General features: G+C 47.2%; 1 protein-coding gene across 1 annotated transcript; it reads left to right on the plus strand.

Moving 5' to 3' along the window:
• The first annotated feature begins 6,607 nt into the window (after positions 1-6,607).
• On the plus strand, positions 6,608-20,410 carry COX18 (cytochrome c oxidase assembly factor COX18). The gene is made up of 6 exons (XM_083583449.1): positions 6,608-6,997; positions 9,264-9,364; positions 13,011-13,174; positions 15,353-15,474; positions 16,635-16,742; positions 20,094-20,410. The coding sequence occupies exons 1-6, from the start codon at positions 6,629-6,631 to the stop codon at positions 20,262-20,264; spliced, it is 1,035 nt and encodes a 344-aa protein (XP_083439575.1). The 5' UTR covers positions 6,608-6,628; the 3' UTR covers positions 20,265-20,410.
• The last annotated feature ends 2,325 nt before the right edge of the window (positions 20,411-22,735 follow it).

Below are 22,735 nucleotides of genomic sequence, written 5' to 3' on the forward strand. Positions count from 1 at the left end.
CAAGAAAACGATCTATTCTGAAATGAAACGGCTTCGTTGCTCAGTTGTATTGATTTGCAAGATTCCAATCTAAGATGAATAACGTGGCCATCTTTAGTTACTTGCCTCACCTAGAAAGCTGGATGGCATGAAAGCATCAACGTTCCAATTAAGAAAGAAGCTGTTTAGCTCTAGAGGAGATTTTAGAAGTGCCTGCGGCAGCTGGTGACGCCCAATTATCTTAACGGAAGACCCTACATATAACTGATATGTCTGTGAATGTGTGATATGTATTTTAGAATTTATAAACTGATCTATTAATCATGTTTAGTATTGCATGTTAGGATACAAACAGTCCATTGTCTCTTTCCTTTGCTAGTTTGAAGAAAGTGAACTGAAAGTCTGTTTTAATGTTACACTGGCACTCAGATTAGCCCTTTCTCATACAGAGGTAGTGGCTCTAACTCAAGATTTGGATGAATGGAAATCTCAGATTACCTAGACCAGCTCAATTTCTCAGCTACGAAACTCGAGCTCTAAAATGCTTGCTTCACCTGTAAAGCCAGCAAGAATAATTCTTTTCCCAAAGAACCCTGCAGCCTTCTAAATGCAACTTAAAAGATGTTGAGAGGCTTGTGAATAAATACCAGTTCATCTGTGTACATGCCCTCTGTTGGTGCTCTTAAAATAAAATAAAAATAACCTTTCCATTGTCATGTACTATTCCTACTGATATGTCTGAAATTGGTTGAAGCAAAACGAATGCCTAACTTAACCAAACAGCCACTGGTGGAAAGGAGAGGAAGAGAAACTAATTTTCAGCACTTTACTACGTAGGAGGGGGGAGTAACGCTATTCAAGTATTTTATATAACACCACTCCCCTTTAGTGTATGCAAAATGCCTCTCCACAACTAGCTAGGATTATTTTTGCTCACGTGAAATAATCCTTCAGTTTGGAGTCGATGCTCAGTATTTATTACAACAAAACTATATTGTCAGAATCAGCTGAGCTTAATTTCTTAGGATGTGGTTTCTTATTAAAGCTATCTGTATTTTATTGACTTGAAAGCAAAACTGTTAATAGGAAAACAACGCCCCGTGTCTTGTTTCCTGGATGAGGCTTGTTGAACAGAATATTTGGGGTGGGCTGGGGGTGTGATAGAAGTCTGTATTAGCAACATTTTTGGAACACTTTTTTATATTTCAAATGTAATGCGTACTTGACCAATAAAAACAAGGAACATCCTCTTCTGAGACCTTCTAGGTCTTCTCTATTTTTTAAAACGTATTCATTTATAACATACAAGAACTGTGCACAAGCAGAATTCCCACCCCACCCCCATGTGATTTAGGGCTGATGTGGTGTATTTTTAATTTGTTTTGTTTTGGTGTATGAAAGAGGCGCCCCACATTCACTCCTTAAAATCTCAGCACGCCAAATGTGGTTGAACTTGCTTCATAAACCCACCCAGGCACTTTAAAATCCTAATGTGCTGAAGTGCATTTCAGACCACATGTGGTATCTAACCTGCTGTTTTCTCTGTATCTAAGGGACTTGAGCATGTCTGGGTGAGTTTTTAGCTTTCTCCATTTTGAATAGCAGACATAAACGTACCACAAACTGCAGAGGCTGAGAGCCTGCTGTTCAAGAAACACAAGTCAAAACCTCCCTTGGGCTCTTGGAAGGAGTTGCACAGTTCTTTCGAGCCAAGTCCACGACCGTGTTCTCACAGTTTCCACTTCTGCGTTTCCCATGTTAACCTGTTATTAACCGCTGCTCAACACAATTCATAGCAGGAGAGAACCACGTGAAGTAATACTATTTATACAGACTAATTAAAGTCCCTACATTATATGAGAACAATCTCACAAAAGTTGTATAACACATACTGGCATTCCACATGCAGTCCCTGACATCTTTCCTGCACATCTCAGGGTTGGTACTGGCAGCAGCTGAGGAGCAGGCATATTGCGATTCCTGAGATCCCATCATTTGCCTCCCCTGCCTAGCTGACTGGTGACAGGTACTTAAGATTTTTTCCCCAGCGCCAGTCAGCAGGACACTGGGAGTATTGCAATATCAACATGCCAGAATGAGAAGTTTTATAGTTTCCTTGTCTCAGCTTGCTGAGATGGGAGGAAAGGCTATACAGTCATATCTCGGGTTACAGACGCTTCAGGTTGTGTGTTTTTTTGGGTTACAGACCTGCTGAAACCCGGAAGTACCGGAACAAGTTACTTCCAGGTTTCAGCAGTTGCGCATGCGCAGAAGTGCTAAATCGCGCTTTCCACATGTGCAGAATAATAATAATAGATTTTATTTATACCCTGCCCTCCCCAGCCAAGGCCGGGCTCAGGGCGGCTAACAACCAATAATAAAAACAAGTTGATTGAAATACAACTTAAAAACAAGGTTAAATACAACAGTAAAACATTAAAATGCAGCCTCATCACAGGAGGAGAAAGGAAAAAAGAAAGAGGGGGAGGGAATCAAATTGACTCCAAGCCAAAGGCCAGGCGGAACAACTCTGTCTTACAGGCCCTGCGTAAAGAAATCAGATCCCGCAGGGCCCTGGTCGCATGAGACAGAGCGTTCCACCAGGCCGGAGCCAGTGTTGAAAAGGCCCTGGCTCTGGTTGAGGCTAATCTAACTTCCTTAGGGCCCTAGGGTGTTGCTATTTATGGACCTTAAGGTCCTCCGTGGGCATACCGGGAGAGGCGGTCCCGTAGGTACGAGGGTCCTAGGTCGTGAAGGCCTTTAAAGGTCAAAACCAGCACTGAAGTGCCGAATTGCAAGCCGTGTGTGCACAGACGCAGTGCTGCGGTTTGTGAACGTGCCTCCCAGATCACTTTTGCAACCTGTGCGTCCACTGTATTTTGAGAGCTGGGTAGTTTGTCCACCTTTGAACACCACCCTGCACTCAGTTCTCGCCTGTGGCTCCTAGAAACTGTCAGTATGTGACAGCAGCCACACCCTGGGAACGGCTTCAGCCGGCCAGCTAAACCTGGTGTGGTTAGTTGATGGGTCTTAAACCCTTGGTGAGTTAGGGACTTCCCCTGTATGCAAAGACGAGCTCTGGCAGATTGAGCAAATGAGGTCAAACGTGGGTCTGGTGGTCAAGCAGGCAGTTTCGTGCTGCAGAGGGAAGTGAAGGGCAGGTGGGGCTGGTCAACTTGGGGAGGTGGCCTGTCTAGGAAGAGGGGAAAAATGGTCCCAAACCTCTGCTGCTTTGCGGGATATCAAAAGTCGATAAGGAGTAAACCCAACACAAATCTGGAGTCCCTAAGATGGTTGGATGGCGTCTTGCATCCTTCTGGCAATTTTAGCAGCCAAGCTGGTGTCAAACCTATTGCTCTGCTTTCCTTCGGACCACATCAGCGAGGCCAAGAGCGGGGTGGTCTTATCTGGGCAGCCCAGGATCTCCAGACACACTGCCCAGGCATGTCACTTCAGAGCTGCTAACACAGCAGTTTGACTTCACCCCCGGAAATGCACTCTGTTCTCTCTCGAAACAGATGCCAGCAACAATTCCACCTTGGGCATACGGTGAGCTGAGGCTGAGAGAGTAACACCCCCTATTGGATTTGTGATGATATTTGATACAGCAGCTTGCGTGTCGAGACCCCACCCCCTCGTTGGGAAATAACTCACACCAGGACACAAATATTAGGTTTATGTTACTGAGCAAATTTTGGCCACAGTTTTATTGAATTACAGAATGTGAGTGGTATTGGCTTAGGCATTGATTGGACCCGACTATATCTGACTCTTGCCCACTGTGCAGGAAGTCCAGAAAAGGGTAAGCCCTGTCTATGCAAACCAACTCAAGCTCCCCCTGGTGTTTCCGTCGGGGTCGTGTCAAGGCCCTAGCCCCCAGCTGGGTTTCGGACAAGATCAACACCCCCAGATTCCTTTAACAGAACACCCTTAAGCATGGAGGGGCAGGTGATGGCCACACCTCCCCTCCCCCACACAAGGTCAAACAATGCCAAACTGCAACCCTATCAAAGTTGCGACGATTGCTACAAGGTAGGCGAAAACTAAGTGGCCAGTGCCAATCTGCCAAATGGAAAAATTCCTACCAGGCCCCTCGGACAACCAAGGCGACCAACCAAAGTCCATAGCAAGGCCAGAGCCTAACCTGCAAATAGGGAGCGAGGGCAGGTGATTGAGGAAGCGAGCCAAAGAGGTGGTCCACTGGAAAAAGTTACCGTAAGTTCTACTGAGTCATAGTCACAGTGATGCTTTTGTTGTAGAGAATGTTTTATTCTTCCCATAAAGAAGACAAGATGGCAGGCTTAACCTGGATCCTTTTCTGCAGCACCCTTCTTGCTGGCAAAGCAGAAAAGTGAAAGAGAAACACAACTTGGGAAGGCCACTTTCTGTTCCCAAGCCTAGATACATTAATGCTTTAGTTCACTGGTTCCCAATTAGCTAAGTGCTGCAGACCTCCCTGTTTCAAAAGCCAAGCCATGGAAACCGTACTTCTGAAAATGTTGATATACCACGGAGATATCAACATTTTCAGAAGTACGTTTTTTTGTGTGTGAATGGTGCCACCATACCCTCCAACATGTCCCATGCATGTGCTCCTGCGCGAGTCACGTAACCTGTGCGAGAGCACAGCACCCCAAAAAAACACCTTTGGGGTGCTGTGCTCTCATATTGAGACGTGCATCCTGCTGCAACCCTGCACATTTGTGGGTGCCATGCTCTCGTGTGAGAGCACGCCCCCCCAAAAAACGGGATGTCACAGCTAGTTGACAGGTGTGTGCCACCAGCCATGCAGTGTGAACTCCCGGTGCCCGAGGCAGGCACACACACACCCATGCCTCTTAGCAATGATTTGCCACCATGTGGGTGCCATGAAGTACCATATCTGTGACTTAAAACAACAGTGCCATGTGTAGAGACAAATATGATCTGTGATTTGACAGTAGTTTGGTGGGATCCCATGTAAAAATTCCATTAGATAAAGTAGAAATTGTAAAGAGATTTTGATACGGTTTTTCTGAGCATTTAGGGTGAAAAGAAAGCAATTTAAAACAACCGTCATGGAGACAGTTCATTCTGTCAACTAGCTTGGGTCATCTGCTGTTTATTTAACTTTTGCGCGGACCACACCGAAACCCGCCACGGAAAGTCATGCCGTACATTACATTTTTTTCTCCCAGTTTACGCGTTCCACCACCCCCAGCCCGCGCCCCTTTGCTCCACACGCACGCGGCAGCCCTCTGCAGATGCTCAGGAGCCCCCTCTCCGTGCGCCCTTGCGCAGTGCCCACCTTGGCAAGGACGCGGCTCTGCAGGGCGGCGAGCCGGAGGGTGACTCCGGTGCACAGGAGGGCGCTGGCGGCGACCACGGCGGCCCACCAGGGCAGCCTGGACGCGGCCTGCAGCGCCACCAGGCTCGACTCCAGATTTGGAATGAACTGTCAGCTAGCTGGGACATCCCGTTTTTTTGGGGGGGGGTGCTCTCACACGGGGATGTGACAGGAGGATGATGACAGGTGGGAGTCGTGTCCCCACTAATATAAATCCTGGCTACTCCCATGGGATGATCTACTTGAGATTCCTGCATTGCAGGGGTTTTCGACTGGTTTCCCAAACTTGGGTGTCTGGCTGTTGTTGCACTACAACTCCCATTGTATTTAGCAGGACCAGTGGGATGATGGGAGTTGTAGTCCAAAAAACCACTTTTGGGAAACCCTGGACTAGATTTAGGTTTGATGAGGCCCTGAGGTACTGAAGGTAACGGGGCCCTTTATATGTCCAGCTGTCCTTTGTCAGCAACAAATGCTTGCTGTTTTTTGTGTGGAATATATGCTATATGGTAATTTATGGACCTAAGCCATTTGCACATAACAAAATATGTATTTTAGCAAAATAATTGTTGAACTGAAATACAATTAAGAAGAAGTATATTAATTGTTGTTTAGTTGTTTAGTCGTGTCCGACTCTTCTTGACCCCCTGGACCAGAGCACGCCAGGCACTCCTGTCTTCCACTGCCTCCCGCAGTTTGGTCAAACTCATGTCAGTAGCTTCGAGAACACTGTCCGGCCATCTCATCCTCTGTTGTCCCCTTCTCCTTGTGCCCTCCATCTTTCCCAACATCAGGGTCTTTTCCAGGGAGTCTTCTCTTCTCATGAGGTGGCCAAAGTATTGGAGCCTCAGCTTCAGGATCTGTCCTTCCAGTGACCACTCAGGGCTGATTTCCTTAAGAATGGAGAGGTTTGATCTTCTTGCAGTCCATTAATTATTAAGCTCTAATTTAAAATGATTTTTATTCATAACAAACTTAATGCAAACACAAAAGTTCCTTTGGAACACAGTTTACAAAGACTCCTAATCTAGCCTCTAGAAACTTGCTATAACATGAAATTATAATTGCAGGTTTAATTTTATTTGTTTTTTTTATATTACATTTTGGAAATGTACATCCAGTTTTTTTCTCCTTTAAATTTTTTGGCCCTAAGCTATAGCTTGTTTAGCTTCTACGTAAATCCGGCACTGCATGCAATTGGGAAGCAACTTCCGAGGGTTGCGCGCGGGCCGTTTGGGGCGCTCCAACCACGGGGCTTGGAGGAGGAGCGCGGGGAGGAGCGCCACCGCGCGCCCTGGGCGCACGCGCTGCGCGGTGACCAAGATGGTGCCCTGCGCCTCCCCTGCGCTCCTGGTTGCCGCTTCGGCCGCGCGCAGCTTGCGCGCCCCTCTCCGCCCGGGCCCGCGGCGGCTGCTGCTGCTTTTCCGCGGCTGCGGTGGCGCCTCGCGCGCCCTCTGCGCGCCCGGAGGTAGCGGCGCCGGCGGCGGTGGCCCCGGAGAGCCCTCCGCGTCCTGGGCCTGGTACGAAGCTTTGTCGACCTCGGCGCCCGTGGCGTGGATGGAGTCGAGCCTGGTGGCGCTGCAGGCCGCGTCCGGGCTGCCCTGGTGGGCCGCCGTGGTGGCCGCCAGCGCCCTCCTGCGCACCGGCGTCACCCTCCCGCTCGCCGCCCTGCAGAGCCGCGTCCTCGCCAAGGTGAGCTGTGCGCAAGGGCGCACGGAGAGGGGGCTCCTGAGCATCTGCAGAGGGCTGCCGCGCGCGCGTGTGGAGCAAGGGGGCGCACGGAGAGGGGGCTCCTGAGCATCTGCAGAGGGCTGCCGCGCGCGCGTGTGGAGCAAGGGGGCGCACGGAGAGGGGGCTCCTGAGCATCTGCAGAGGGCTGCCGCGCGCGCGTGTGGAGCAAGGGGGCGCACGGAGAGGGTGGAACGCATACACTGGGAGGGGGGAAAAATGTAATGCACGGCATGAATTTCCGTGTCGGGGGTCGGAGTCGGGCGGTGTGGGCTGCGCGAAATTTAAATAAACGTTGGATGACACAAATCCGGCAAAGTATTTCGAGTCCGGTTAAGCCGGTTAAACTTATCCATATACAGTGGTACCTCGGGTTACATACGCTTCAGGTTACACACTTCGCTAACCCAGAAATAGTGCTTCAGGTTAAGAACTTTGCTTCAGGATGAGAACAGAAATTGTGCTCTGGTGGCGCGGCGGTAGCAGGAGGCCCCATTAGCTAAAGTGGTGCTTCGGGTTGAGAACAGTTTCAGCTTAAGAACGGACCTCTGGAACAAATTAAGTACTTAATCCGAGGTACCACTGTACACATGATACTTCAAAAGTTATTTTAATGCGTATTTGTGTAAGGACCAGATTAATATTTTTTTTTGGTCCAATTAGGAAATGTTAGGTTAGGTTATGATTAGCTGAAAGTTTTTCTTAAAAGTGCATATATAAAAGCCGCCGCCTTGCAAATGAGCTCATATAATTTAATATGTTTTTGAGGGGGGAACAGTTTTATCTAGATGCAGGATGAAGTGTGGGAGATGTTTTTTTTTTCTGTCAAATGAACAACTGCTCTAGGCTGCAGAGCTCCTTGCTCAGATTGTCTCATGGCCTGGAATTGGGGTTATTTTTTGGCTACTCCATGTGGAAAATAAAATTAGAAAACCTAGTGTACACCTAGGAAAATGTCATATATATCAGTCAGTACAGCATGAGGCTGTTAATCTCAGGGTTGTGAGTCCATGCCCCACATTGGGCAAACAATTCCTGCATTTATGGGGGTTGGACTAGATGACCCCCTTGGTCCCTTCCAAGTCTACAATTCTATGATTTTATGTCTCATCATCCAGACCATTTAGCTCATCCAGATATTTCACTACCTATGGAGCCTTTAAGCACTTATGTGGCAACTTTCTAACTTGTACTTCTGCATGAGGATACTACCGTTCCTAGCAAAATACTGAGCTGTACTCAGTGGTAGGGTGCATGATTAATTTTTTTCCACGCACAAGGCCCCAGATTTAATCCCTGGTATGGCTGGGAAAGAGGGATGCGGGTGGCGCTGTGGGTTAAACCACAGAGCCTAGGACTTGCCGATCAGAAGGTCGGCGGTTCGAATCCCCGCGACGGGGTGAGCTCCCTGCTCCTGCCAACCTAGCAGTTCGAAAGCACATCAAAGTGCAAGTAGATAAATAGGCACTGCTCTGGTGGGAAGATAAACGGCGTTTCTGTGCGCTCCTCTGGTTTCGTCAGAAGCGGCTTAGTCATGCTGTACGCTGGCTCCCTCGGCCAATAAAGCGAGATGAGCGTCGCAACCCCAGAGTTGGCCACGACTGGACCTAATGGTCAGGGGTCCCTTTACCTTTACCTATGGCTGGGAAAGAGCTTCACCTGAAACCCCAGAGAGCTATTCCCGGGCAGCATAGACAATCGTGTCTGACTCTTTGTGACCCCCTGGACCAGAGCACGCCAGGCCCTCCTGTCTTCCACTGCCTCCCGCAGTTTGGTCAAACTCATGCTGGTAGCTTCGAGAACACTGTCCAACCATCTCGTCCTCTGTCGTCCCCTTCCCCTTGTGCCCTCCATCTTCCCCAACATCAGGGTCTTTTCCAGGGAGTCTTCTCTTCTCATGAGGTGGCCAAAGTCTTGGAGCCTCAGCTTCAGGATCTGTCCTTCCAGTGAGCACTCAGGGCTGATTTCCTTCAGAATGGATAGGTCTGATCTTCTTGCAGTCCATGGGATAGACAATACTCAGATAGACAGAGCCATGGTTTGACTTGTATTTATATTGCCCACTTACTACATTTCTATAGTGATGCCTAGGGAGCCTGGGTCTACATTTTGGCAGGTAAGCAAGAGTAAACCATTAATGCTAACGGAGAGCGCTTCAAGGGACAGTGCTTGGGGGGGAAAGAAGCACTAAACTGGTTTATAATTAAGTCATCTGTGTCTTTCCAGCTAGCTTGAAAACCTGCAGCCTGAAATCCACAGCCTGGCCAAACACCTTCGCTATGAAGTTTCCGTTTGTGCAAAACAACGGAGTTGGTCTGAAAAGGAAGCCAGGTAAGAGCATTTTGATCCAGCTAGAATAATATTCTGTGGCATTAAACATTTCTCTTGCTCGTGGCCACTGCAAGCCACCTAGCAGAATACAGTGGCACCTTAGTTCTCAAACTTAATCCGTTCCTGAAGTCCGTTCCAAAACCAAAGCGTTCCAGAACCAAGGCAGGCTTGCCCATAGAAAGTAATGCAAAACGGATTAATCCGTTCCAGACTTTTAAAAACAACCCCTAAAACAGCAATTTAACATGGATTTTACTATCTAATGAGACCATTGCTCCATAAAATGAAAGCAATAATCAATGTGCTGTACTATAAAATAAATAAGACAGTATTGTAGATGATAAAAATTAAAATGTATTTTTTTTTTCTTACCTGCACTGATGATATTGTTTGGATGGGGGGCTTTTAGCCATTTCCGCAGTCACTCAATCAATCAATCAGTAGCGGAACTGTCACAAAAGAAATTAACCAAAAAAAGCCTCCAAAACTAAAACGCCAAATAAATAGCAAAAACAAAAGCGCCAAACTTAATCCTTTCCGGAAGTCCATTTGACTTCTGAAATATTTGGAAACCAAGGCGCAGCTTCTGATTGGTGCAGGTGCCCCGGAAACAATAGCCGACAGACACATTGGACGTTCGGCTTCTGAGAAATGTTCGAAAACCGGAACACTTACTTACTTTTCAACGTTTGGAAACCAAGGTGTTTGAGAACCAAGGTACCACTGTACTTGTAAGATTCCCATGTGAATAGTGCTTCTGTGGGGAAGATCTACCAAGCTTGTCTGTTGAGTGCACGCCGCTTTATGGAAGCGAGTCGTGGGCAACTTACGCCTGTCAGGAATGACGTCTCAGTGCCTCCTACATACGTTGCGCCAGGAGGGTTTTGGGCATCAAATGGCAGGACAGTCTGAAGCCCACATAGCCAGCATGTTCGCACTCCTGTCTCAGCAACGTCTACACTGGCTTGGTCATGTCCACAGAACGGAAGATAGCAGGATCCCCAAGGACGTGCTCTGCGGGGAGCTGGCTTCAGGCACCAGGTCCACTCGCAGACCCAGACTCTGTAACTCTGCATTACAAAAATGTTCGCAAACGTGATATGAAGACTGCCGTGTGGGTGTTGGGATACTGCCGGGAAGATGGGCGCATCAGGCAGGCCCCCAGCTGGTTCCAGCCACTGGCCGGCAGCCGGACGATCACCGGTCTCCCTTGGAACAGCATCAAACAGCGACAAGAGCCTCAGATACGTTTAGAGACCCACTGCCCTTGTGGCTCGTTGGAAGTTGAAACTGCTTCACATGTACTATTACGTTGTCGTTTCTATGAGGATATACGTTTGACTTTTATTACACCTGTTTTGCAAAAGTCCAGGAAAGAATCGGAACACCATAGTTTAAAACTACTGCTAGAGGACAAGAATCCCAAGACTACATTAAATGTAGCTAAGTTCTGTGCGTCTGCAATCAATCGCAGGAAGCAAGTGGTATTCCATAGTGACTAAACCCCTAAATGTTATTTACAGGGGGCACGCTAATAATTAATTTTAATTTTTATATTTAAATCCTTGTTATATTCATATTGTCTTTTGTATTTCTGATATATATTTTTATGATCTGTGATATTGTGTGTGTTGACGCTGGTCTGTGACCGTATTAATAAATTCATTCATTCGTTTAGAGACCCATGCACGCTCTATCAGCAGTGTGTGTAAATCATCTCACAGCAGAAGCGGCGGACAGAGAGATGTGCAAGGATAATGTACAGCATTTTATTCAGGACAGTTCAGGAACAAAGGAAAACATGTCTGCTTCCCTTCGTCTCCAGCAAAACAGCAGCAACACAAAAGCTATATAGAAATGGAAGTTCCCAGCGAGTGCTGGAAGTAAACAGGCATGTGACACACAAACATCATGCCTGTACCCTTTTAAGGTGGAACGGAACTACAGTGGTACCTCGGGTTAAGTACTTAATTCGTTCCAGAGGTCCATACTTAACCTGAAACTGTTCTTAACCTGAAGCACCACTTTAGCTAATGGGGCCTTCTGCTGCTGCTGCGCCACCGGAGCACGATTTCTGTTCTCATCCTGAAGCAAAGTTCTTAACCTGAAGCACTATTTCTGGGTTAGCAGAGTCTGTAACCTGAAGCATATGTAACCCGAGGTACTACTGTATATCCTAACAGTGGGAACCCCTTGCACATGAACGCAGGCAGTCAGGTCATGCATCCGTAGCAGTGACTAAAGGAGGAATGACCGCTGGGAGGAGTGCAGAGAGAAGAAATGCCCTGGTTCATCTTCAGCAGCACAACCGGACACCTTCCTCTGCCCCAGCTGCAAGAAAACATGTCTCTCCCTTATCGGTCTCTACAGCCACAGCAGGCGCTGTAACTCTCCAACGGTTTGACTTCATCCCCGAAGGCGCACTCCTGCATTGTCTCCCGAGACAGATGGATGCCAACCAGTATGTGGCGCATAATGCAATGGAGAGAGTCTCTTCCTTTAAATTTCTAGGAGTTGATCTCAGTGAAGACCTTACTTGGAAAATAAATACAACCCAGGTGGTTAAGAAAGCCCAACAGAGACTCCATCTCCTCAGAGTATTGCGGAAGAACGATGTCAATCAACATTTGATGATCTCCTTCTACCGGTCAACAATAGAAAGTGTCCTTTCATACTGCATCACGGTGTGGTACGCTGGTTTGACATCATCTGATAGGAAGTGCCTACAGAGGGTGGTGAATACAGCACAAGATATTATGGGCTGTCCCGTGAATCCGCTGGATGAAATGGCGGAAGAACGTTGCCTCAGGAGAGTGAGGAAAATTCTCAGGGATGATTCACACCCTGGCCGGCACTTTCTTGATTTCCTGCCCTCAGGCAGAAGATATAGAAGCAGGATTAGTCTCACCAACAGGGTAAAGAACAGCTTCTATCCATGGGCTGTTAGGCTGCTGAATGAAAAGATAACAGCAGGGCAACTGACACTTGGGTTTCATGGGTTTGCGTCAGTAAACGAGGGGAATTAAGACTAAGAGAGCTGAGTGGGGGGTGCTCGTGTAATCTCACTGTATACAAGTTGTACAAGTTACAATAAGGTAAAGGTAAAGGGACCCCTCACCATGAGGTCCAGTCGTGGCCGACTCTGGAGTTGTGGCGCTCATCTCGCTTTATTGGCCGAGGGAGCCAGTGTACAGCTTCCGGGTCATGTGGCCAGCATGACTAAGCCGCTTCTGGCGAACCAGAGCAGCGCACGGAAACGCCGTTTACCTTCCCGCCGGAACGGTACCTATTTATCTACTTGCACTTTGACGTGCTTTCGAACTGCTAGGTTGGCAGGAGCAGGGACCGAGCAACGGGAGCTCACCCCGTCACGGGGATTTGAACCGCCGACCTTCCGATCGACAAGTCCTAGGTTCTGTGGTTTAACCCACAGCGCCACCCGCGTCCCCTCCACAATAAAGTATTTCAATTCAATTTCAATTGTTCTGCGGTTGGCCTTTCAGCACTTCCCACAGACCTGTCTACGGGTTCTTCCACTCCTTCTCTGTTCCTTTATATTGCCCACTTACTGCTAGTAAGCCCCTTGATAAAGATCGCTGTAACCTCCTTGTTCTTCCCTCACTTCTGTTTCCCTCTGCCCAACCAGGTTCTATTTCAAGAAGAATCTGAAAAGGATTGTTTCTGAGTTGTACGTGCGAGACAACTGCCACCCTTTTAAGGCCACCTTGCTCGTATGGATTCAGATTCCAATGTGGGTCTGTGTTTCCATGGCTTTGCGCAACTTCAGCGTCGGTAGAGCAGCTGCTGACGGTAAGGCTTTTAAACTGGTGTCGCGAAATGTTAGGAAGTCATTCTTCAAACAAACAGGTGCTTGTAGCTTTAAAGAAGTTTTCTTTAAAGGTTAGGAGTGACACACTTGGCTGATTGGTTACAGCTGGGAATGGAAATAAAAAGAAGGAAATTGCAGGTTGCCCTTCCCTGCATGAGGAAAGAGTACCCGCACGGTGTGAGTTAATAATAATAATAATAATTAATAATTTTTTATTTATACCCCGCCCTTCTCAGTTTAAAAACCAGGCTCAGGGCGGCTAACAGCAAATATAAAAGATTGATTAAAACGCGACTTTAAAACAGCATAAAACAACATAGAATACAACATAAAATGCAGCATCAAAATCAATAAAATTCAAAAATTCAGGGGTCGCTTTTTTGTGTGTGTGTGTGGGGGGGGGGGGAAATCCAGTCAGCAGACATCAAATGATCACCAGGGCTAAGTGGCCAAGTTGGTCCTACTAGGGCCAGCAAGGAGGTGTGTGAATAAGAATTTAAATGTGGGGTCCCAGAAAGGGTTTCTTTATAGAAGAGGAAAGGGAACAGAGGATCAGGCTAATTCAGATTGAAGGACAGGCAGAATAGCTCTCTTACAGGCCTTGCGGAAGGAGATCAAGTCCTACATATACCAGGCATAGGCAAACTCCGGCCCTCCAGATGTTTGGGACTACAGTTCCCATCATCCCTGACCACTGGTCTGTTAGCTAGGGATGATGGGAATTGTAGTCCCAAACATCTGGAGGGCCGGAGTTTCCCTATGCCTGCTTTATCCCGTGGTGGAAAGATGTATGTAAATAGTTTTGTATATAAAGGTAAAGGGACCCCTGACCATTAGGTCCAGTCGTGGCCGACTCTGGGGCTGCGGCGCTCATCTCGCTTTATTGGCCGAGGGAGCCGGCGTACAGCTTCCGGGTCATGTGGCCAGCATGACTAAGCCGCTTCTGGCGAACCAGAGCAGCACACGGAAACGCCGTTTACCTTCCCGCCGGAGCGGTACCTATTTATCTACTTGCACTTTGACATGCTTTCAAACTGCTAGGTGGGCAGGAGCAGGGACCGAGCAACGGGAGCTCACCCTGTTGCGGGGATTTGAACTGCCGACCTTCTGATAGGCAAGTCCTAGGCTCTGTGGTTTAACCCACAGCGCCACCCGCGTCCCAGTTTTGTATATAGTCGCAACTAAAATGCTTGTGAACCAGCCAAGAAATAAAGTAACTCTTGACTGAGTATTTTGTACAAGTCTCGTAGTCTCTTGTTGTCTGCCGCCAGGAAGGAGCTCTGCTATGGGCTGTTTAAAGAGGTTTTACAGAGGAGCCACCACACCTGCAACAAGCGTAGTTGAAGTTATATTGGCAACCTCCAATATAAAATGTACAGTAGAAACTCTACTTACGTCCCGCTCTACTTAGGGCCGTTCCAAGTCGTGACCGTGGCAAACCCGGAAGTAAACACCAGGTTTGCCGCGATTTACGCATGTGCAGAAGCAGGCTGCCGCCAAATGTGCCTGCGTACAACGATGCTTCTACCAGCGACCCATTTCTCCATAAGGACGGGCCTCTGGAACGGATTGTGGTCGTGAGTAGAGGTTCTGCTGTCTCCCCAAAGCCTATTTCTCATCCCTTGGCTTAACTGAATGCGTCTCCTTTTCTGTACAGTGGTACCTCGGGTTACATACGCTTCAGGTTACATATGCTTCAGGTTACAGACTCTGCTAACCCAGAAATAGTACCTCGGGTTAAGAACTTTGCTTCAGGATGAGAACAGAAATCGTGCTCCGGCGGCGCGGCAGCAGCAGGAAGCCCCATTAGCTAAAGTGGTGCTTCAGGTTAAGAACGGAGCTCCGGAACGAAATAAGTACTTAACCCAAGGTACCACTGTACTTGGTTAGCTGTTCAACAGCATGAACTGATGAAAGGACTCCTTAGCTACCGCTGCCAGCTTGACTTTCCAGCTGCAGGGATAGATCTAGCGATTGCTAATCTGAATCATGGAGAAGGAGAAAGGTTACGTTCCAGAAGTTGTTAGTTGTTTATCCAAGATCTGCCAACAATGTTTTCTTGTCTGGATTCAGCCTTGTCTGTCCTCAACCTAATCCGCTAAAGTGATGAATGTTTAAGGTAACAAAATGCGCCAACCGTGTGTGTGGTTTTTCAACAGGGTTCTTAATTCAGGAGCAACTTTCCACAGGAGGGGTCCTCTGGTTTCCGGACCTCACTGTACCTGACTCAACTTGGATTCTGCCAATCACTCTCGGACTCCTCAATCTGCTGATAGTGGAGGTATGGAAGGCTGACTCTGGGACCACCATCAAATCACATCTACAGCTATTTGGCCGACTTGCAATTTACTATGCAGTGGTACCTTGGTTCTCAAATGTAATCCGTTCCAGAAGTCCGTTCCAAAACCAAAGCGTTCCAAAACCAAGGCGCACTTTCCCATAGAAAGTAATGCAAAACGGATTAATCCGTTCCAGACTTTTAAAAACAACCCCTAAAACAGAAATCTAATACGAATCTTACTATCGAGCAAGACCATTGATCCAGAAAACGAAAGCAATAAACAGTGTACTTCAGTCACAAAATCAATCAATCAAGCAATAGCTGAATTGGGTTCCACACAGTCACAGAAACAAAACCTAAAAGCCGCAAAAACAAAAACACAAAATAAATAGCAAAAACAGACAGGCCTCAGTGTAACACTTAAAACAGAGCACGTTTGGCTTCTGAAAAAAGTTCACAAACTGGAACACTTAATTTCCGGGTTTGCAGTGTTTGGGGTCCAAGATGTTTAAGTACCAAGGCGTTTGAGAACAAAGGGACTACTGTATTGTAAATAAAATAGCACAGCAGTTTGTCAGCAGAGACAGATAAGCAAACACTGTAATGGCATTTAATTGCTGCTTTGGAATAGCAGAGCTATACTTCTTAAAAACAAAAACTGTTCCAGTTAACATTGTCTTTCGACCGTTAGATACAGTTTTTAAAGGAGGCGGGAAGCTTGATATGTAAAGCAGATTGCTGGTCACATTGGGAGTTCTCACACTTTAAAGAAGAAGAAGAAGAGTTTGGATTTGATATCCCGCCTTTCACTCCCCTTCAGGAGTCTCAAAGCGGCTAACATTCTCCTTTCCCTTCCTCCCCCACAACAAACACTCTGTGAGGTGAGTGGGGCTGAGAGAATTCAAAGAAGTGTGACTGGCCCAAGGTCACCCAGCAGCTGCATGTGGAGGAGCGGAGACGCGAACCCGGTTCCCCAGATTACGAGACTACCGCTCTTAACCACTACACCACACTGGCTCTCCTGGGAAGCACTTTAAAGCGTAGATAATAACTTGTGTTTACCTGTACGCATCAGTTCCCGAGTTGCATATTTGCCTCCTCGATGCTCCAGCTGACATTTTGTTCCCCAAATTTCTTACAAGTGAAATTTGTCTCTCCAGATTTTTGCTTTGCGGAAAACCGAACTGTCCCGGCTCCAGAGGTATGGCACTAACTTCATCCGAGGTGTCTCAGTGCTTATGATTCCAATCGCTGCAACTGTACCATCAGTAAGTAACCTAGAACAACATTGTGTATGCCATCAAATGCCAACAGTGCCCTTCAGCTCTCTGTATTGGACAAACAGGACAAACCCTACGCCAAAGGATAAATGGACATAAATCTGATATCAGGAATCACAAGACAGCGAAACCAGTAGGAGAACACTTCAATCTCCCAGGACATTCTATACAAGATCTCAAAGTAACTGTCTCATTGCAAAAAAATTTCATAGACTGGAAAGAGAGGTTGCTGAATTGCAACTTATTACCAAACTTTTGGGAATAAATCTTGCCGTCCAGTCAGCGCTTCCCTGCATAGCTCTGTTGTTGGGGCTTGAGGCTGACCTGGGCAGGAAAACAGAGTTGCAGCGGTCCTGCCGTCCTTGTGAGATAGAGGGATAAATCAAGTCCAGAGACAGTTCGTTGCTATCTCTAAAAGCGTTTATTTACAAGCCATAAATCAGTCTCATTCCATCGGAGCTTTCTGGCATCTTTCCCATGCTAAAAGCACACACAGTCTCTCTGCAGAGTCTCTCAGTCAAAAGTGAAAGCAACTCTCACAGACAAATCAGACAAAGCCTGTCTGCTTCAGGCCACTCCCCAGATACAGGACACCAAGGAGTTTTAACCCTGTAAACTCCAAACTCCGCAAAACTTAAAGGGACGTGGGTGGCGCTGTGGGTTAAACCACAGAGCCTAGGACTTGCCGATCAGAAGGTCGGCGGTTCAAATCCCTGCGATGGGGTGAGCTCCCCTTGCTCGGTCCCTGCTCCTGCCAACCTAGCAGTTTGAAAGCACGTCAAAGTGCAAGTAGATCAATAGGTACCGCTCCAGCGGGAAGGTAAACGGCGTTTCCGTGCGCTGCTCTGGTTCGCCAGAAGCGGCTTAGTCATGCTGGCCACATGACCCGGAAGCTGTACGCCGGCTCCCTCGGCCGATAAAGCGAGATGAGCGTGCAACCCCAGAGTCGGTCACGACTGGACCTAATGGTCAGGGGTCCCTTTACCTTTACCAAACTTAAAACCATGGAGAGACCTGGTCTGAATAGAGACATTGGATTCTTATCTCATTATACATGATAAAGCTATTTTTAGCCATCTCACCCCTTGCTTTTTCCTGTAAGACCAATTGCAGTCATTAACAGGTCTACCACACCAATCAGCCAATCACCCATTCCCACCACCCTTCTGAGTAATACCCCTCCCCACCCACTCACTATATATAAGGGTCTGGTGACTTCTGTTTCAGTGTATCTGAAGAAGTGTGCATGCAGACGAAAGCTCACACCAATAACTAACTTAGTTGGTCTCTAGGGTGCTACTGGAAGGAATTTTTTTATTTTGTTTTGACTAGAACAAGAGCGCTGAGTTGGGCCAATGCTTCTTCCAGGCTCTGAGGTGGTTTGGGAAACCCATTGCGAGTGAGCCCCTAATTCTCCAGTTTGGAGCCTGGAAATGGTTTGTGTGCCGTGGCCTCATTTCAAGAAGTAATAATATGCTCCAGCAGTGTGTACAGGCCCCCTCCCTGGGTTATTTGTGGGGCCTGCCTGGTGTTTTTACATGAGTGGAATATGTGCTTTTATTTAAAATGCATCTCTGGGTTATTTGTGGGGCACAGGAATTCATTCATTTCCCCCCGAAAATATAGTCCGGCCCCCCCACAAAGTCTGAGGGACAGTGGACTGCCCCCCTGCTGAAAGCGTTTGCTGACCCCTGCTATGTTAATAATAATAATAATAATAATAATAATAATAATAATAATAATAATAATAATATCTTTATTGTCATTGCCCCCTCTCAGGGACAACGAAATTACTTGACTGCTCCATAAAAACACTAATTAAAACAATACAGTATAGTACAGCAAGGAAGATTAGATGACTTTCAAAGTCCAGGCTTCCCATTCAGGGCCGAGATCGCTCTGGAGAAGAAGCTGTTCTTAAGACGGCTCGTTCTTGTCTTCATCGTCCTGTATCTCCGTCCCGACGGCAGGAGCTTGAAGAGACAGTGACCAGGATGCGATGGATCTTTTACTATGTCCAGTGCCTTCCTATGGCACCTTGTGGCATAAATCTGCTCTAAGGTGGAGAGTGGGCAGCCAACAATGCTCTCTGCTGCCTTAACAACTCTGCACAACCCCATCCTGTCCTGGGTGGTACAGCTTCCGTACCACACACATAAGCCATAAGTGAGCACGCTCTCAATGGCACAGTGATAGAAGGCAAGCAGCAGTTTCTGCGGAAGATGGTTTTTCCTTAAAACTCTCAAAAAGTACAGTCTCTGCTGCACCTTCTTCACAAGCCCCCTTGTGTTGACACTCCAGGACAGATCCTCTTGTAATTCAATGCCCAAAAATCTGAACGTTGTTACCCTCTCCACACAGACCCCTGCTGAAGCTGGGCAGAATATTGCTTCTAAGATGCTCCAGTTTTTAAGACGGCTTCATAAATTTGGAAGAGCCAAATTTTGTGGCTGGAGTGAGGCCTGGGTTCAAATTCCCCTCAGACTTGGTGATTGGACCATCTTTTACACTAATGTACCTCAGGGGGTTGTTAGGAGGAGGATAAAATAGGGGACTGAGCACTTTGTCACCCTGAGCTTTTTGGAGGAAGGTGGGCCGAAATGTATCCCATCAAGTTTTCCACATATAGTGGTACCTTGGTTCTCAAACTTAATCCATTCCAGAAGTCCGTTCCAAAACCAAAGCGTTCCAAAACCAAGGCACTCTTTCCCATAGAAAGTAATGCAAAACGGATTAATCCATTCCAGACTTTTAAATTGAAACAACCCCTAAAACAGCAATTTAACATGGATTTTACTATGTAATGAGACCATTGGTCCATAAAATGAAAGCAATAATCAATGTACTGTACTATAGAATAAATAAGACGGTATTGTAGATGATGAAAATTAAAATTGATTTTTTTTTCTTAGCTGCACTGATGATAGTCATTATTTGAATGGGGGTCTTTTATCCATTTCCTCAGTCACACATTCAATCAGTAGCTGAACTGGGTTCCACACCATCACAAAAACAACCGAAAAAGCCTCAAAAACAAAAACGCAAAATAAATACCAAAAGCTCCAAACTTAATCCGTTCCAGAAGTTTGTTTGACTTCTGAAATGTTCGAAAACCAAGGCGCAGCTTCTGATTGGTGCAGGTGCCCTGGAAACAATAGTCCACAGACGCATCGGATGTTCAGCTTCTGAAAAACATTCGAAAACTGGAACACACACTTACTTTTCAGCATTTGATATTCCTAAAAGCGGAAGGTAGTGTACGTCCTCTTGGGTGGTTGCGATACTTTTTCAGCATCCCGGCTTTGTTGAAAGTAATGCTTCTTTCGTCTCTGGTTTCAGGCAATGGCTTTGTACTGGGTCTCCTCGAGTTTCATGGGCCTTTCGCACAACCTCCTGCTTCGTTCTCCTGCTTTCCGTAGACTCTGCCACATACCCCGGACCAAGTCTGATTCAGACACTCCTTACAGAGATATTGCTGCTGGAATCTATGCAAAGTATTTCTCAAAGTGAAATACTCTTTCAGAAGACCTGTGCTATGTTTAGATTTGGAACTGAGCTGTGCTCTGCTATAAAAGACTTATTTAATGTGGCTCCATTGAGCTGATGAGAATTGTGACACCGTATTTATTTTCCTAATAAAAGAATACACGTCGTTACATTGGGAGGCCTTGTGGCTAATATGTTGGCAAAGTGGGGAAATGTGTCGATCCTTCACCAGCACCAGTAATAATTTCATCTCTACATTTTGTTCAGCTTCTAAAACAGGCACCCCCAACCTGCAGCCCTCTAGCTGTTTTTGGACTACAACTCCCATCATCCCTAGCTAACAGGACCAGTGGTCAGGGATGATGGGAATTGTAGTCCAAAACATCTGGAGGGCTGAAGGTTGGGGATGCCTGTTCTAAAACATTGTGCATGCTTTCAGATTGTCTTGGATTTCTGAAAGTCCCCATCTTTAATAATAAAAATAATAAAAATAATTTATTATTTGTACCCCACCCATCTGGCTGGGCTTCCCCAGCCACTCTGGGCGGCTTCCACAGAGACCAAAAATACACTAAAATATCACAGATTAAAAACTTCCCTGAACAGGGCTGCCTTAAGATGTCTTCTGAATGTCAGGTAGTTGTTTATCGCTTTGACATCTGATGGGAGGGCGTTCCACAGGGTGGGCGCCACAACCGAGAAGGCCCTCTGCCTGGTTCCCTGTAGCTTTGCTTCTCGCAATGAGGGAACCGCCAGAAGGCCCTTGGTGCTGGACCTCAGTGTCCGGGCAGAACGATAGGGGTGAAGACGCTCCTTCAGGTATACTGGGCCGAGGCCGTTTAGGGATTTAAAGGTCAACACCAACACTTTGAATTCTGCTCGGAAACGTACTGGGAGCCAGTGGAGGTCTTTCAAGACCGGTGTTATATGGTCTCGTCAGCCGCTCCTAGTCACCAGTCTAACCTGCCGCATTCTGGATTAGTTGTAGTTTCTGGGTCACCTTCAAAGGTAGCCCCACGTAGAGCGCATTGCAGTAGTCCAAGCGGGAGATAACTAGAGCATGCACCACTCTGGCAAGACAGTCCACGGGCAGGTAAGGTCTCAGCCTTTGTATTAATCTGCATTTTAACAAACGCTGTACTGAAATTCGTGATTAGATGCATACTTAAGTTTGTAGCTTATTTACATACATATTTAAATACCTATTTTATCACAGTGTATGCATCTCTATGTATCCCCAAAACACACGTCTTTAATCTTTTTTGAATCGCTTTTTGAGATGAGAGGTGTATTGCAGAATTTTGGGATGCACAAAATCTGAAGAACAATTATGTTCCAATCCAAATATTAGATGGGGAGATGTGAATTAAGTCAGTTCGTTGAAAAAACCCGGACAGAATGACATTCACATCCATTCTTAGAACCAGGCTGAGAATGTCTTGTGCTGTATTCACCACCCTCATGTATGGCATGGGTGAGGAAGCTGCATGGCCCGTAGGCCAGTCCCAGGTCCCGGCTGAATTTCACCCAGGTGGCAGCATGCTAGCAGCAAAGTGGGCAAGCTGTTACCCCACTGCGGCTGGCGCTGGGCTCTTGACAGTCACAGACAAATCAAGTGGCCAGCACCAAGGGCACAACAGTCTTGGCAGCATAGCTGTCAACTTTCAGATTTGAAAATAAGGGGTCAGCAGCCTCGAAAATAAGGGATTGGCAGCCTCACCTGTCCCAGGGACAGTCTACGGTTCAACTTTGTAACCAGAGGTTCAACTGAATAGAATCTGAATCACATGCACCACAAGGCCTATGCAGCCTCAACTTAAGATGGCTCCCCGGCCTGGCTTTGCACTGCAAAGTTTGCAGCAGCACGTGCAACAAAATGGCGTCCAGCATTCAAAAACCCCCTCAGCTTGCATTAACTAGCCACACACACATGAGGCGGTGGCAGCCTCCCCCCCTCGCCATGAGATTGCCGCCCGTCATTTTAGTCAACCAGCTCCTTTCCTTTCCTCCATAACAGTCAATCAAAGGAGCCCCCAAAACAAATCCCAAAGCCCCCCCCATGAGATCGGCACTCGCCATTGTACTCAACCAGCCACTCCTTCTGTTTCCCCCGTGTGTCCCCGCTCCAGACAGACCTTATCCCCAGCAAGGGTGAGTGGGCCGTCAGTGTATCCATCCGATTCCGAGCACAGGTACTTTCCGAGCCCCTCCGTGCCAAAGGCAGAAAGCCCAGCCAGCAGCCAAACGAAGCCTCAAGCGGTGGTTCCCACAGCGCAGCAACCCGGCAAAGGGGATGCAGCAAGGAAAACCACCGTCACCTCTCTGCTGGGAAGCGCTGAGCAAAGGCGAGTCCCCAGGCAATGCGGCCGATTTGATCGGCACAAGGCATGCAAGCTCCACCCCCCAGTCGTTCTTAGACTCATAGCTGTCAACTTACAGATTTGAAAATAAGGGACCAGCAGCCTCGAAAATAAGGGATCATCAGCCAAAATAAG

This window comes from Podarcis filfolensis, assembly GCF_964270895.1.
Source record: "Podarcis filfolensis genome assembly, chromosome: 13".
Lineage (NCBI taxonomy): Eukaryota > Metazoa > Chordata > Lepidosauria > Squamata > Lacertidae > Podarcis > Podarcis filfolensis.

What these genes read in the sequence shown, in the direction of transcription:
- COX18 (XM_083583449.1), top strand. Translation starts at nt 6,629, where the DNA reads ATGGTGCCCTGCGCCTCCCCTGCGCTCCTGGTTGCCGCTTCGGCCGCG. An exon ending in TGGTCTGAAAAGGAAGCCAG is followed by an intron (nt 9,365 to 13,010) that starts GTAAGAGCATTT and finishes CTGCCCAACCAG; the next exon opens with GTTCTATTTCAAGAAGAATC. An exon ending in TCGCTGCAACTGTACCATCA is followed by an intron (nt 16,743 to 20,093) that starts GTAAGTAACCTA and finishes CTCTGGTTTCAG; the next exon opens with GCAATGGCTTTGTACTGGGT.